At 39.7% G+C, this 17,663-nt stretch overlaps 1 protein-coding gene across 3 annotated transcripts in view; it reads left to right on the top strand.

The window, feature by feature from the left end:
- kcnh3 (potassium voltage-gated channel, subfamily H (eag-related), member 3) overlaps positions 1-17,663 on the top strand; it is a 169,821-nt gene that overhangs the window by 89,985 nt on the left and 62,173 nt on the right. For all 3 annotated transcript variants that reach the window (XM_053680932.1, XM_053680931.1, XM_017469594.3), the window contains one exon: positions 12,632-12,865. In XM_053680932.1, coding sequence (XP_053536907.1) covers positions 12,736-12,865 — 130 coding nt within the window. In that variant the 5' untranslated portion in view covers positions 12,632-12,735. The remainder of the gene's footprint in view (positions 1-12,631; positions 12,866-17,663) is intronic.

Raw genomic sequence — 17,663 nt, 5'->3', positions numbered from 1 at the left:
ATCGACGCTTTGTCCGTTGTCCGAGAGCGACAGATCAATAGTGTCAAATCCTGACGAACAAATCTCGAAGTGTTTTCATGTGGAGTAGTGATCATCTTTAGTTAAATGCCTCAGTGAAAGTGGGTTTGAGCATCTTGCCGATGCCACATCAGTTTTACAGCACCGACTTTTTGTCCAGATAGATGGAATTGCTGTGGGACATGAGCGACTGGATGGATGGATATATTGCGGCCACGATATAGTCACGTGTCACAGAGTCTAAACACGGATGGCAGTTTAAGACTCTAAGCCATGATGTCAGTAGTTGGATTTCCGTGGCATGAATACCAAGGACTATGGTGAGGAAGATAAAAAAATATGCTTTGGTCTGCACTTATATAGTGCTTTTTTTAACCCTAGTGGTTGTACAAAACACTTTACACTGTCTCTCATTCACTCACACACCAATGGTAGCAGAGCTGCCATGGAAGGTGCTAGCTTGCCATCGGGAGCAACTTGGCGTTCTGTGTCTTGCCTAAGGACACTTTGGCATGTGGAGTCTTGTGGGCCGGGAATCGAATCGCCAACCCTACGATTAGTGGACTACCCGCTCTACCACCTGAGCCACAGCTGCTTTAATAGATGAAATCCAAGCCATGTACATATTCGAGATATAGAGCAAAACAGTCATGAGATGCCAACTACAGCAGTCACAATCAACGATATCGTGTTAGCCAGAACCCTGGCTAGTGTACACCTAACAGTTGATCGAGAGGAAGGCTACCCAACCAGTCAAAGAACTGTCCACACACAGGTGATAAATAGAGCGGGAACTCACTCAATACCTATGTCGAGAGAGGTGCATGACAGACGAGATGATATCCAGAGAGGCCTCGCGACATACCCGTGAAATGGAGCCTGAGCAAGGTAAATGCTGTTTTTCTCTGGTGAGCAGAAAGAAAGGCATATGATCCGATTCCAAATGTTTTGTAGCTCCAGAAGCCAACAGGATTTGACTTTATGTGCAGACTAATAAATGAAAAGATAAACAAATGGAAACAAACATGCGAAAAAAAACAAAGAAATAAAAATATACACGTGTAGTCCGAATGTGAGGCAATGTTTTCACACCGGGAGTGAAACGAATATTAACCGTGCTTTCAGGAAAAGCGGCTGCTTAACTGCAGTTCTCAAGCCTGCGTTGCTAATTCCAAAACTTCATTTTCTTTGGTATGCTGATAAACACTGTTTATCTAACAGAATTTCATTTCTCCCTGTCATAATTACAGTACCTGCATGTTCCTGATTATTAGTTTCACTGAATAATTAATAGTTGATGAATAATATGCTGTAAATAAAAAAGCTGGAGCCTATCCCAGGGAACTCTGGGGCAGTGGTAGCTAAGTGCTTAAAGGCTCTGGGTTACTGATCAGAAGGTCAGGAGTTCAAGCCCCAGCCAAGCTACCACTGTTGGACCCTTGGGCAAGGCCATTAACCTTCAATTGCTCAGTTGTATAAATGAGATAAATGTAAGTCGCTCTGGATAAGGGCATCTGCCAAAATGCCATAAATGTAAATGTAACTCAGGGCACAAGGCAGTGGACACCCTGAATGGAGTGCCAACCCATCACAGGGTACAATTACATTCACACACAGACAATTTGGACATGCCAATCAGCCTACAACGCATGTCTTTGGACTAGGGGAGGAAGCTGGAGTACCTGGAGGAAACACGGGGAGAAGCACAGGGAGAAAATGCAAGATCCGCGCACACAGGGCAGAGGCAGGAATCGAACCCGCAACCCTGGAGGTGCGATGCAAACGTGCATCTTTCTTCTGGTGTTTTTCAGAGTCAGTAGAATGGTCTCTTTAGTGTCCTAAGTTATTGTAACTGTGACATTAATTGCCTACCGCCTGTAAACTGTTCGTGTCTTAAGGACTGTTCCACAGGTGCATGTGCAATAATTGTTAATGGTTCATTGAACAAGCATGTAAAGCATCATTTAAATCCATTCCAATAAAAATCTGTAAAGCTTATTTGGATTTTACAAAATGATCTTTAAAATACAGTCTCCTGAAAAAGGGATGTTTCTTTTTTTTTTTTTTTTTTTTTTTGTGCTGAGTATATTTATAATATAAATATATCCCAAAAGTATTTCTAAATTAGAATTATCGCTTTAGCAATATCACACTCACAGCTAGGGAATATTAGAAGAGGTACTTTCCCTTTATCTTTCATCTTTACTCATCTGTCTGCTCTTCTTAGCCAGCCATCATGAACTGGAATAACATTAAAGCTAATAGAAGCTGGGATGCTTTGATACGCTCTCTTACTTCCACCATGCATGGATTAGGATTTCTGGAGAACAAAATGAGAAAATAAAGTGCTCTTGAAGCACAATACAGCAGAACTGCACACACGCACACACACACACACACACACACACACACACACACACACACACACACACACACAGAGTATTGGATCTCTCTTTAACAGTCCTGTTTCTTTGGGACATTGCTATTGACAGTGTGTTGTGTTGGTGTACATTTACCTAACAGCTGTATCTGTGTATATACTGTGTGTGTGTGTGTGTGTGTGTGTGTGTGTGTGTGTGTTTGTGTGCAATTATGAGCATCTGTTGTGTGTTCTACCTTTTAGTACAGTATGTAATATTCATAGCTGCCAGCAAGCATTAAGCTTGTGTGTGTGTGTGTGTGTGTGTGTGTGTGTGTGTGTGTGTGTGTGTATGTGTGAGGCCTAGGCTAAAAAACAGGAACAGAACAACTTTTACTCCACTAACCTTGCCCTGTACACCAAACACACAGAACAGCACTGTCAGTAAACTGCAGTGTGTTAGTAAAATACTGGAATAAATAGAAACCAGAATAGAGCAAATCAATTTTTTAATCAGAACTTATTAGCAGTGTTGGGCTCAAGACCACTTTAACCAAGACTAAGTCAAGACCAAGACCATAGCCAATGGAGTCCAAGTCAAGACAGAGATCAGACACTCAGATGTGTTCATGTGTTGGTTGTCGTATCTTCCTAACTTCAAGTGTTTCTTTCTCTTGAATTAATAAAAAGAACTCATCTACTTTTGTGTTATCATACTGTACAAATAAGTACACAAATCATACATAGGATATGTTAAGCATAGACCATTCTTCTAGCACACTGCAGTGTAGTCTTATTTTATATCATTGCTTATTTGGTGTGAAATTTGGTGTGAAAAATAGATAAATACATGATTTTCTCTTTCTCACTCTCAGACAACCACACACACAATCAATTCCTAATGTAATGTAATGTAAAGATGTAAGATGTAATTATTAATTTAAAAAAAAGGGATATATATTCAGAAGTCTGTATTTTTAATGTGTTTTGAAGACATCATGCAAAAGGGGGGCCTCGGGCAAATGTTAATGCCATTTGTGGGGCCTTGCCCTGGAAAAGTTTGGGAACCCCTGACTTATATCATGCTATCATGTCTTTCAGATGAGACGTTAAACCGAGGTTCTGACTCCCTGTGGTCATTAAAAATCCCAGGACACTTATCGTAAGAGAGTAGGGGTATAACCCAGGTGTCCTGGTGAAATTCTCCCATTGGCCTTTCTCTATCATCATAATCCCCAATCCCTGAATAAGCTACATCACTCTTCTCTCCTCTCCACTAATAGCTGGTGTGTGGTGGGCGTTCTGGAGCACTATGGCTGCGGTCGCGTCATCCAAGTGGATGCTACACACTAGCAATGGTTGAGGAGATACCCCCCCCCCCTCCCCCCACCCCATACTATGTATAGCGCTTTGAGTGTCTAGGAAAGCGCTACATAAATGTAAGGAATTATTATTATTGCTTTGGGGGGGTTATGGCGCATGTGTGAAGTAAACAAAATGACCCAGAGTTTGTTGTTTTTTGGGCTTATACATCCTTCTGAGACCGAATACAGCTGTGCATTACAAGTACTTGTGTGATATTATTTTGAGGAAGATTTTGAATTACTTGAAATGTATAAGCACTATATACTGTAACTCTACATGCAGAGATACACATTTACATTTTGTACTGTAATGGTAGCGTTACAAAAGTACTTGTTCATGGAAATGATGTTCTGGACTCAGGGGTGTTGAAAAAAATCATTTCGAGACAAGACCGAGATTATCTCAAGATCAAAACTGGTCTCAACTACCACAGCACTGCTTATTAGTATACAAATGCTCAGGACACACAGCCCTGACTGAAGTTTCACATAAATCAGAGAATGGTAAATGATCTGCACTTAGATGGCGCTTTTTTAACTTTAGCGCTTCTACAAAGTGCTTTGGTTCTCATTCACCCCTTCACACACTCACACACCAACGGTAGCAGAGTTGCCATGCAAGGCACTAACTTGCCATCAGGAGCAACTTGGGGTTCAGTGTCCTGCCCAAGGACACTTTGGCATGTGTAGTCCTCCAACCCTACGATTAGTGTACAACCCACTCTACCACCTGAGCCACAGCCGCCCATGTTTACCATAGTAGGAATAAGAATACTTCCCGAAAGCTTTTCTCTTTCTAAAATACACACACATACAAACTCAGTCATCATTTATGGGCAGCAGCTCGCACTGGAAGATGCTCTTTTATTTATGAAAGTTCTGCAGCAGTGCCGGACTTTGAAGATACTGTGCAGTAAAATCGTTCCGTTACGATGCACCTCACACCTGCAGTTTCATATCAATTAACACAGCTAGCATCATTGGCAAAGTTACACACAGTTAAGAAAAACAGCTACTTTTTTAAGATTTTCCTCCAACATATACGATACATTATTAGCGAGATGTCTTGGGTCAGGTGACTCTCTGCTCATTGTGATTTGAGTCACAGCATTCTGTAAACCCAAAATCCAGAACCCAGACGTTTTTTTTTTCTTTCTTCTTTCTTTTGACACGCAAACCTAGGTGAATCAAAACAACAACAGAGCAATACAAAGAGAAGTATATTGTTCTTTGACTGATCAAGCAGTTAATTCGGTAATTGATTGCGTTGAGGAATTTTAACATGCTTGATTACAGCCATTACAAATAATTACATCACCGACTGCAGTAGTCTAAAAGCACTGTGAAATGAAAACGCAGTAAACAGGTGCGAGTTCCAGCGTCAAGCCGAACGCTGAGCGAAAACAAACCGGTAAAAATTGAATTAAAAATCACGAACGTTAGTTAAGTTCTGAAAATAACCAAAGCAGACTGGAAAAGGCAAAGTGTGTTTCTCCTTCTCGCATATGCATTTGAGGGAGAATCACACAAAAATAAAAGTAGGATGTGTGAGCAACAAAATATGGAGACTTTGGAAGTGTGACTGATAATGTATTATATTCAGTGTGCTCAAATTTCACCAAGTTTGCTCAGCACAGGTTGATTGTTTATGTCTGAGAATTAGTGTTTGAGTATTTTGCTTGCATTTGTTTACTTATGATGACGTGGATCACCGGGCAGTGTGCATATTAATTACATTACCGGTGCATGAGAAATATCTTCCTGAAAATAATAAGGAAGGGATATTTGAATTGTATTTTTTTTTTTTTTTCTTTTTAATGGAACTGTGCAACGGCTGTACTGAGGAGACCAGGCTTTGTCTTTGAGGTAAAGATAACACAAAAGCTTTCTTGACAGTGATGTTAAAGTGGTGCACATAACATTTTTATTACAGCCAGAGAACGAACAAGAACAAATCAGAACGTGCAACAGAGCAAATAGATGCAAAGATGCTGTTGATGAGGTCAGGAGCAAGGAAACCCAAAAGCACTGAGCTCGGGTCCTTGGGGATTCATAGATGGAACCAATTTAGAATGACCTTTATGTTATTACAGTATATACCAATGTTGGTTGGTAATCATTTGTTATTAGCCAGATAGATGTGTAGGATGGAAGAAGGCTCGTTTTATTTTTCCACCGTCACAATTCATTAATGAAAATACTTTGTTCAAAATATGAATGAAACAAAATAATAACTTATAAAAGTGTTTAGGATGACAGATTCTGGCAAAAATGTATAAAATGTTAATATTTGGATCTTATATCCTTTGAGCCAGTTTGTAAGCTGTGTTGAAATAGTCACGAAATAGTGCCATTATAAGCCCACAGCTAGGTTTCAGCCCAAAACCATACATGTGACGACACCAAATCATCTCTGATCTCTCAAACATGGTTATGTAAATGGATATTTGCCAAATCGTTTGACTAAAAGAGCTCACTCCATTTCATCAGAGAGGCTACTGGTGGCCCTTTAGAGGCTCTCGTTCCTGAACAACTCCATTTTCACGTCAATGAGAACACTTCAAATAAGCATTTTAAAGGAAACGCTCTCCTCCTAAAAAACATGATTGATTCAGTTTCAGTAAGTTTTCTGCTTCATGAAGTTTTATTGACTGGAAATGCAGGTCATCTGCTCATGTTATTATGAATGAAGTGCACAGGAATGGGATTTCATCAGTAATGGTATCAGCGCATGGATTATTAAGGAATACTTTTGGACCATTTTGAATGTTATTGATAATTGGCCACCTGCTATCAGAGTAATGGGGCTAGGTATGCGAAAGAGAAATATTGCGATACACCTGTGGTATGGTGAAGCTTGTGGATGCTCAGTTTCTTGCAGCCTAACCTGTTAAACTGCTTAGTGGTAAAATAATTTTTCACATTGTTGGATTTTCCCTGAACAGATCATCATGTTTATTAAAGGTAAGGCATATTCACTGAATATTGTCAGTAGTCCAATCTCAATTTGTCAGTGTCAGTTATATACAGTTGGGATTAAAGTATGTATTCATCTAATTTATTTTTTGGCCACTGGAGTCAAGGCTATCAATCCAGAGTGATGTGCTCTTGACTCTGGGGGATCCCTAGTCTGTTTTGAAATTCATAATGAAATGTATAGTGTAAGGTTGATTACTCGCTGCCTGGGACAACACTCACCACCCAGAGGACAGAATCGCGGGGGCACAGTAGACATTTTCACAAAGAGAGAGAGAGATAAAGAGAGAGAGAGAGAGAGAGAGAGAGAGAGAGAGAGAGAGATTAGCATTGGATGTGAAGTTGTATAGAGAAATGACATCTCAGAGGTGTTGGCACAGAAGCTTATAAAGACATTACAGCAGCACTCAGGTCACATGCACAAACAGCACAAATCCCCAAGACATACAGTCAGGGAAATAAGTATTGGATGTGTCAAATTTTTGTCCAGTAAATATACTTCCAATGAGGTTATTTACATGAAATTTTCACCAGACATCAGTATTAACTCACAAAGTCCACAAATATAAAGAATTCACAACAATAGAGTCTATAAATAAATTTATGTGTGATAAAGTGGAATGACACAGGAAAAAAGTATTGAACATGCTAAGAAAAAGCAGTTCTCCAAGGCAAGGTAAGACAAGGAACCAGCTGAAATCCATAAGTAATTATACTTCCTATCTGTGCAAATTAATATCAGCTGGGTTAGTAAATTGATGGTCTATAAAAAGGCTTTTCGTTACCAAGGTGTCACACAAGATATATCTCATGATGGGTAAAAGAAAAGAGCTCTCCCAAGACCTTTGCAACCTTATTGTTGCAAAACATATTGATGGAATTGTATACAGAAGTATTTCAATACTTCTGAATCTTCCAGTAAGCACCATTGGGGCCATTATCCACAAGTGGAAGCAACATCACTCCATCATCAACCAGCCACGCACAGGAGATCCTCGCAAGATTTCTGACCAGGGAGTCAGAAGAATAGTCAGAAGAGTAGCCCAAGAACCAAGGACCACTCAGAAAGCGCTCCAGAAACACTTGGAGGCAGCAGGTGCCATCGTCACAGAGAAAACAATAGACAATGCACTCCACTGCTCACGCTCACCCCACAAGACTCCATTACTAAAGAAAAGGCATGTCAAAGTGCTTTTAATGTTTGCTACAACTCATGTGGACAAGCCTATGAAATAATGGGAGAGTGTAGTCTGGTCAGACGAGAGTAAAATTGAACTTTTTGGCTGTTATACTACACACCATGTTTGGAGAACAAATGGCACTGCAGATCAACCTAAAAACACTATACCAACAGTGAAGTTTGTTCATAAAGGAAGTGTCTTGAAGAATGTCATTACAAACAAAGGCTTCTCCTCTAAGTATTAAATCAATTTCAGTTAGCGTGTTCAATACCTTTTTCCTGTGTCATTCTTCTTTATTATACATAAATTTATTTATGGACTTTAATGTTTGTGAATTATTTATATTTGTGGATTTCTTGAGTCAATGCTGAAGTCTGGTGAAAATTTCATGTGAATAGCCTCATTGGAAACATATTTACTGAAAAAAATGTTGGCGCGTCCAATACTTATTTCCCCCACTGTACACATGTAATGTGCTCCACAATATTCTCTGTCTGAGATTTTTCCTTTCCTCCACAGGTATGAACAAATCGTTCTTATGCATCCAGCTGACTGACATTTAACACTGCATGCAATGATGTTTAGGATGAGCTTTAATGCTGTGGGATAACTAAATTAAGGAAAGCATATTGCTAGTAGGGGTCCACTCACTGGTCCAATGACGGCATCCAATGACATGGTAGAAGGATTCCTGCGTGTTTCTGTATTTTCGAAGCGATGTGAATACATTTAGATGAATAAATTTGTTATTCCAATTCTGTTTGACTCTCTCTTAAATTAAGTCTGACTCCAATTGTAAAAACCTCAATGTTGTTACAATATTTCCTAGTTATTTGTAGATCACAGATCTATAAATACTTTTGATCTTTTACATTTGATTCTTTCTAGTTTATTCTATACTTTAAATTGTGTTCATTCATTCGGATTCCGTGTCGCTCAGCGTCTCGCACCGGTCGTGTACGTGGATCTCACGGTCACAAACTCGCCAGTCTTGGTCAATATCCAGAGGTAATTGACTAATACTATTTAGATGGCTGCCCATGCTTGCCCTTTGATCTAAAAAGTACTTTGTTTAGTCCCCTTAGATAGTAACACTTAGTTATAGTAACATTATTTCTAGTTAGAGGTCCTGACCACTAAAATCTTAGCTAAGTTAAAATGAGCTTTATATTATATTACCATGCCATAGTTTCCTATGTACACGTAACTAGAAAAATATTACAATAACCAGAGATTTAGACTTCCCCCTATTTAGATCAACTTTATGTTGACCTAAACAGAAATTCCATATCGAGCCTGTATACTGTCAATGCACTTAACTAAAGCCTGGACTCTAAAATCTCAGTTGGCGTGCCCCAATGCTCCACCTTAAACCTGGATTTTAGCCTGTACTAACCTGGTCGCAGATTTGCGGTAACAAGGACTTAACGTAATCTACTAGAGACAATAATTTCAGAATAAGTCAGAATATAATCAAGTCTAATCATTTATTTAACCAGGTATGAACACATCCAAATCCAATAATACTAATAATAATAAGAAAAAAGAATTACATTGAGCATTATTCACTATTACCAATCAAATTCAAGACATAATAATACAACAGAAGAAAGTCAAAACTTACATATCTGGTAGAGAAAAACTACACACAGCAATCGTGCGGGAGATCTGTCTACAGAGTCCCTGAATCTTTGGACAGCTCTCCCCTAAATATGCTCCCAGATCCCCTAAATATGCTCTGTGGGTCCACCAAATGGTGCTGTTTGTGCTTTGATGTCTGTGGAAGGATGTACCTTATTTACATACAGGAGGTAGAGTATGCCTTTAATGACATGCAATATTTTTCTGTAGATCTCGATAGTGATTTGAACTGCTGTTGAGGGAATGAGTTCATATTTTCCAAACGCACTGAGACCTTTTGACTGATAGAAAACATAGACCTTGGTTTTGTTTATGGTGATCCCGACACAGAGAAAGAGAAGGGAGAGTCCTTTTTCCTCAGAGAGCAGTTCTCTCCAGGTTCAGACATCTTGGCACCAGCGTTACAGGCCCAACAGAAAAGCGTTTGCCCTATCATACAGAGCTCTCGAGTTCAAATCCTGATGATGCCAGGAGTCTAAGAGAGCAATATAGTCTATGCTGTCAGTTAGGGAGAGGTGCCATACTCTGTCTCCCCTATCAATCATAGCAACACTAGCCAATCATGGGTGTCGATGAGCTCATGCATGTAGAAGTGTATTTTCCTCTGTGTGTGTTACTCCCCCCCCAAAGAGCTGAATCATATTTAATGATAACTTACCGAGCCATGTGTCCATCTCCCAACACACCACATATGTATTTCATGCTAACACTGGGTTAGAGCTGAGGAACGCTCACACGGGAAGTCATGTCTCCATCAAGGACTCATATCGGTGCTGTTGTTATGTGTATAGAATAATACAAAACTCAAGTGGTGACAATATTCTTCAAGGATTTATTTATCATGCATCTGTCTTTTGCTCAGTCTTTTATTGTGGCTCAGCACACTAATCAGTGCATCAGCACCTGTCTCCTTCACTCACTGACTTTTCCACGAGAGTGGATTTGGCAGCTCTCTGTTTTCTGTCTCGCTCTCTTCCCTTTCGCATCTCTCTTTAGCAGACAGGTGCTGTGCTGACATCCTGTCTGTGCTGCTTGCCCTCTGACATCGTCATTTCACTGCAAATCTCATGTCCCTTCATAGCTGATCAGCCTGCTCTTTATCTCCATCAACTCCTGAAATGGGTTGCCATATATATCAATATTTGTGCCGAACACAAAGCAATAAATTCCCATTGGGTGAAAATACACTTCTATGTCTGTAGAATAAATTAGGGCTTAAATAGACGAAGGGAAGAAGGGAAGCTATGTGTTGGTAAGACACGCAGAGGTCTCAGGCTATGCTTTGATTTTGCTTGGTTTGAACACAGTAAGCCAGCTGTTTTATTGTTCCGGGCTTGATTCATGGCTTTTGTTCTTCTTCAGCGACGCCTGTCTTCACCAGTGCTGCCTGATTTCATTCTGCACTGCTGCATCCTGTGTTGTTTGTTTAAAGGAAACCTCTGGGGAAGGCTTCGAGGTGCATTTGTGCAGCTTGTAGCTTATATATGATATTTCAGTGTGTAATAAATATTTGGGGCAAAAAAAGTACATAAAATTGACATTCCTATGCTGCAATGCGTTCACACTCGCAAGTAATAAAGCGACAGGAGATCCTTGGTTGTAGCAACAGTGGCATGTGACCTCTCATGTCCAGGGTTAGGGTTCGATCCCGCCTCCACCCTGTATGCATGGGGTTTGTATGTTCTCCCCATGCTACAGGGTTTCTTCTGTGTACTCCAGTCCAAAGACATGCGTTGTAGGCTGATTGGCATTTCCAGATCGTCCATATTGTGTGTGCAGTTGTGCCCTGTGATGGGTTGGCACCTCATCCAGGGTGTCCCCCACCTTGTGCCATGAGTTCCCTGGGATAATCTCCAGGCTCCATGTGACCCTGTGTACGATAAACAATACAGAAAATGGATGGTTGGAGGGATAATAATAGTCTGCATTCAACCACATCTGGGGAGGTCTTGGTAACAAGTTCAAAAAGTACATCGATTTTTTTTTAAGAAAGTTCTCCGTATTCTGATTTGCTTTACGCAGACGCTTAACATCGATTCGTGGGAGGCCCATTTAAATTTGTAATTTTTTATTGATTTTTAAGTCAAGTGTTTTACAGATTTGTCTAGACCACCACATTTAAACACAAGCACTGTAAGCCAGAAGATAATCATGGCATTGAAAAACGTGGGCCGATTCAAATAAACATTTATCCGTATATTATAAATAGCGCTCGATACAGCATTTTTTGCATCATGAATTATGAATTAGAAGTACCCAAGCATAATATTTTGTCCTGACAGCAGCAGAATCCATAATCTCGGACAGGAATGAAAAGACAAATGTGATTGAACCAGAGAATAATTAAGAATTATGCTTAATTTCTGTGTGTGTGTCTGTGTGTGTGTGTGTGTGTGTGTGTGTATGACACACAACTTAATGTAACTTAATGTATAAGTGGAGTTGCTCATTTTTTTGTAATAATCACCATGCCATATAAAAATCAGTTTTATAAATCTAAATAAGTGTTATCTCCAGTTAAGATGCCGTCTTCTCCAACCTGGTCCTGTGCATCATGCGTAAAAAAAAAAAGAAAAAAAAAAAAAGTGGTGGCCTCTACAGGGACGTTTGGAATGGAATTCCTTTTTTTCATGTTGTCAGTGTGATATATTGTGGCTACCATAAATTGTCAGACAGTGGTGTTGGCATTAATACTACTACTAATACTATTCCTCACTCAAGTCGATATTGTGCAAGAATAATGAGCGTTAAATGTTAAAATGGAGAGCAGGGTGGATAGTAATGGTGTCTCATGTCTGTCAGAAAGACAGCTGGAGGGTAGAGAGGTTTTAATTGTGCCAGAATATAGACCAAGAAAAGCAGGAGAAAGTGAAAAGAGGAATGCTTTTTCATTGTTATAATCCACTTTTAATATTTGCATCATGAAACCTGTTTTTACCAAATAAACATGCTGTTTTTTGGCATGCTTAAGAATTCTTACAGCCATTGATGACTCTACAGCTGTCCGTCGTACAGGAAAGCACTCATAGAGAATAGCTTCTAAAGCATGGAGGACAACAAATTCCCATAATCCTTTTCTGTCTCTGTCACAGATAGCAACTTTGTGCTGGGGAATGCCCAGGTACAGTCCCTCTACCCCATCGTGTACTGCTCGGACGGGTTCTGCGAGCTGACAGGCTACGCTCGCGCTGAGCTGATGCAGAAGAGTTGTGCGTGCAACTTTCTGTATGGTCCAGAGACAAGCGACAGGCTGACGGCGCAAATCCAAAGCGCTCTGGATGACCGGCGGGAATTCAAGACTGAACTGGTTTTCTACAAGAAAGGAGGTGAGAGAGAGAATGAGTGTGAGAGAGTACTGTACAGTACATAAACTGATAAGCAAAAAAAAAAAATTAAATGGAAATGGATTTTCCTTGTGTGTGAAAACCTGTATGTACAAATGCCTATTTTAGTCCTAAGCTCATGACATCCCCAAGTGGGTGCCAACAGTTCAATGGCTCCCTTTCTTTAGACAACATATTTATCTCCTCAGATTGCTTGTATTGTTGCTATCAGTGTAATAACTGGCCTTGGATGCACCTGGGCACCGAAGATAAAAACACTATGAGAAAACAGTGTCCTCACTGTGCCTAACCTTTCAGGATTTTCTGGTAATAATACCTTAGTAGTATTGCGAACACTAGCTGAAGGCTTAAAAATGCTTCACAGCAGGATTCCCTCTGCTCCTTTTGTCATATTATAGCAGATTATACAGATTGTAATATGAGAGTTATCCACATATTTACCTACTGCTGGGTGCAAAACATGTTACTAAACTGAGTGCTCTGTAATCACAGACATTGCAAGGAAATATAGGACCAAAGGACCTGTGTAGCATTTTGTGCTATATACATATAGATAAAACCCAATTAAACAAATAAGACAAAAATATTATACTTGGTCATTTAATTTTTGAGGAAAATGATCCAATATTTCATATCTGTGAATGGCAAACGTATGTGAACCTTTGCTTTCAGTATCTGGTGTGACTCCATAGACTAAATGTTTGCGGTAATTGTTGATCAGTCCTGAACATTGGCTTGGAGGAATTTTAGCCTGTTCCTCAGTACAGAACAGCTTCAACTCTGGGATGTTGGTGGGTTTCCTCACATGAACTGCTTGCTTCAGGTCCTTCCACAGCATTTCTATTGGATTAAGGTCAGGACTTTGACTTGGAAAATCTCCTTTGTTCGTCCCATGATACACTTCCACAAACATGAGTTGTGAAGATCAGACTTTGATAGATCCCTGTTCTTTAAATAAAACCAATCGCTCATTCACACCTGATTGTCATCCCATTGATTGAAATCACCCGACTCTAATTTCACCTTCACGTTACCTGCTAATTCTAAAGGTTCACATACTTTTGCCACTCATAGATATGTAAAATTGGATCATTCTCAATAAATAAATGAGCAAGTATAATATTTTTTGTCTCATTTGTTTAATTGGGTTCTCTTTATCTGAGGATGTTTTAGGCCATATTTATACCGAAATATTCAAAATTCGAAATTCACAGACGTTCAAGCACCACTGTAATGATTTCATGTTTATGAGAAAGGTATTAACAGTATACTATATACAGTATATGATATGCTTATAGTTTGTTATATTTAGGTTCTGGGGCACTGGTGGCTCTGTGATTGAGGTTCTGTACTAGAGACTAGAACACTGAAATGTATTAACTAAGGATGGGCTGATTCCAGTTTTTTCCATTTTAAATCTCATACTAATATCAAAGCTCTGAGTATTAGCTACTACCTAATATTGATCTTTTTTTAAATGCATGACAGTGGCGTAGTGTTTAGATGTTTAAGTCGTGATCTACGTGCACTAGGGATTTGAGCCGCTCAAGTGAAAATTCCGAGTGAGAAAATGAGCTGGTGCTCATTTCTCAGGAGGTTCTGCTCTCACAATTATTTTATATACGTGTCAAATTCAAGGCTCCACTGATTACTATTACAGCACACTACCTCATTTCATTTGGCCCAGGCAAATTTGCAGTAATTCATATTGAAATAGCTCGCGGTACCTACTACTCAGCATTTCTGCAGCATTTATAGCAACCACACGTGTTCCGCATGTGGAATCATATAAACAATCAGAAACAAGTTGGCTGTTGGCATTTGGTGTGACTCAATGATTGCCTGCAAATGCTGAAACATACAGTCATGTGAAAAAATAAGTACACCCCATGGAAATTGTTGGCTTTTTTGACATATCTGGACAAGCAAACATTTAATTATCTTTGACACAGTGCCTATTAATGACGTTAATATACTTGAACAAAACCATAAAGAAAATGAGCTTTTTCAATCATTTATTCAACAGAAATATCAATAGATGTGATTCTTCTGTGGAAAAAGCAAGAACACCCTTGGCCTCAGAAACTAGTATTGCCTCCTTTAGCAGAAATAACTTCTTGTATATGTTTTGCATAATTCTCCACCAGTCTTGCTGAAATTTTTGAACACTCTTCCATGCAATATTCTTTCAGTTTCAAGATGTTTGAGGGTTTTGAATGAATGTATCAATGAATGGAAGCTGTCCAGTCCCTGAGGCAGTGAAACAACCCCAATCCATAACATTTCCACCACCGTGCTTCACAGTTGGTATGAGGTGCTTCTCCTGAAAAGCTGTCTTTGGTCTGTGCTAAACATGTCTGCTGCTACTGTGGCCAAACAACTCTATCTTTGATTTGTCTGTCCAAAGCACATTATTCCAAAAGGCCTGGTATTTGTCTATATGCTCATTGGCAAACTGTAGTCTTGCTTTAATGTTGTTTTTAGACAGCAAAGGCTTTTTCCTGGCACGTCTCTCGTGCAGGTCAAATTTGTGCAATCTCTTTCTGATAGTAGAAGCATGCACTCTGACAACAGTTGTAAGACTTACTAGCAGATCCTATGATGAAATTTTGGGTGTTCTTGGAGAATTCTTTTTGCATCAGACGGTTTGCTCTTGGGCTGAATTTACTGGGATAGCCAGTCCTGGACTAATTGGCAGTTGTTTGAAATCTGAGCCATATGTAGATTATTTTCCTTATAGTGGAAAACAATACCCCACCCCCCACCCCCAACAAAATGTCCTATGCAGTCATTCGAGCCAGTATTGAAATTTCAGTCACTTTCAGTCAGATCTTTGTGGAGATTATAATGGAGAACGTTTGTTATCTGAAAGCAGAGTTTCAAAACAGCCATAAAAACTCACTCTCCTGCACACATTCAAGTTTTCCTCTCATCTCTACTCCCAACACAGCTGACCCAAATCGTGACAGGTTTAATAATTAGCTGTTCAGGTACATCAGGTGTGTTGGGAATACTTAAAACCGTTCAGGGCAGTGAGTTTCCAAGACCAGTGCTTGGATACCTGGTTTTAATATTTAATATGTTTTTATAAAATCTTTTACAAAAAACATTTTGGCCTTGGGCATGATGGCCCAGTGGACAAGAACACACGCCTTCAAAATCCTTCTGACTTACTACTGAAAGACTAGTGAAAAATACTGTTCTACTTAGATCTGTTACTTTGACTAATACCAACATTTACAGACACATTCTTTAAAACGGTGGTCACCAGCCCTGTTCCTGGAGATCTTTCAAACATATTTATTTACAACTATTACTTCTAAACCTGGAGAATACTGGGAGCACTTTGAGGATGATGTTTTTTATTTTTTTACTTTGTTTTTTATTTTTTTACTTTCAATACAATTCAGCCATCACTGCTTAGGGGGAAGCTTTTGAGAGCTGGAGTTGATCGCCACCTGTCTGCATGGATCACCAACTATCTCACTGACAGACCACAGTATGTGAGGCTCCAGGACTGTATGTCTGATGTGGTGATCAGCACCACGGGAGCACCGCAGGGTACAGTGCTCACTCCATTTCTCTTCACCCTGTACACAGCAGACTTCAGATATAATACTAACAGCTCCCACATGCAGAAGTTCTCTGATGATACAGTCATTGTTGGACGAGTATCAGAGGAGAATGATCAGGAATTTCAGGAGGTCATTGCTGACTTTGTCAACTGGTGTGAATTAAACCACCTTCACCTCAACACCAGCAAAACAAAGGAGATGGTAGTCGACCTCATGCATACAGGGTATTGATATTGAGAGGGTGGAGACATATACATTCCTGGGTGTTCACCTCAACAACAAACTGGACTGGTCCACAAACTCAGATGTCCTGTACAAAAAGGGCCAAAGTCGTCTCCACCTGCTGAGGAGACTGAGGTCTGTTGGTGTGTGCAGGACCCTGCTTAACACTTTCTATGACACTGTGGTAGCATCTGCTATCTTCTATGCAGTAGTTTGCTGGGGAGTTGGGTGCACAGAGAGGGACAGGAAACGCCTCAACCAACTGGTCAAGAGGGCTAGCTCTGTCCTGGTCTACCCTCTGGATAGCTTAGAGGTGGTGTGGGAAAGGAGGATGTTAGCTAAGATGGCGTCTATCAGGAGCAATTCCTCTCACCCCCTGTATGAGGTTCTGGGGTCCCTGAGCAGCTCGTTCAGCAACAGACTGCTGCACCCTCAGTGCAAGAAAGAGCGCTACCGCAGGTCGTTCATCCCTACAGCAGTCAGACTCTTTAATGCAACAACAACATAATGTAACACTGCTAACAGGTTTTTTTTTGCATCAGCAACCCACTCATTATTATTATTTGTTGTTCTGACCTCTATTAATAACCCATTTATTCACTCATGTATATAAACAAGGTGTTACACATCTGCACATATTCTACACATACATTGAGGTGTCCATGTACATATTACCATTATTATTATTTTTTTACTAATTTAATTCTTATTTTTCTATTCCTATTGTATATATATACATATATATTAAGACACTTTATTTCAATTGTATTCCTCTTTAATGTGTATTCTTTCCTATCTGTTTTTTGTGTAATTGAGCTGCTGTAACGAGGGAATTTCCCCAGTGTGGGATCAGTAAAGGTTATCTTATCTTATCTTATCTTATCTTAATACAATCCGTACGCATCAGTCATGCATTGTGCGTTTGTATCCAACTTTGTACGTTGCAGTAAGTTTGTATCCTGTATATACATTTACGCATAAGA

Source organism: Ictalurus punctatus, chromosome 6 (assembly GCF_001660625.3).
Source record: "Ictalurus punctatus breed USDA103 chromosome 6, Coco_2.0, whole genome shotgun sequence".
Lineage (NCBI taxonomy): Eukaryota > Metazoa > Chordata > Actinopteri > Siluriformes > Ictaluridae > Ictalurus > Ictalurus punctatus.
The sequence above is the reverse complement of the archived record's forward strand: the minus strand, read 5'-3'. Positions and strand labels throughout refer to the sequence as shown.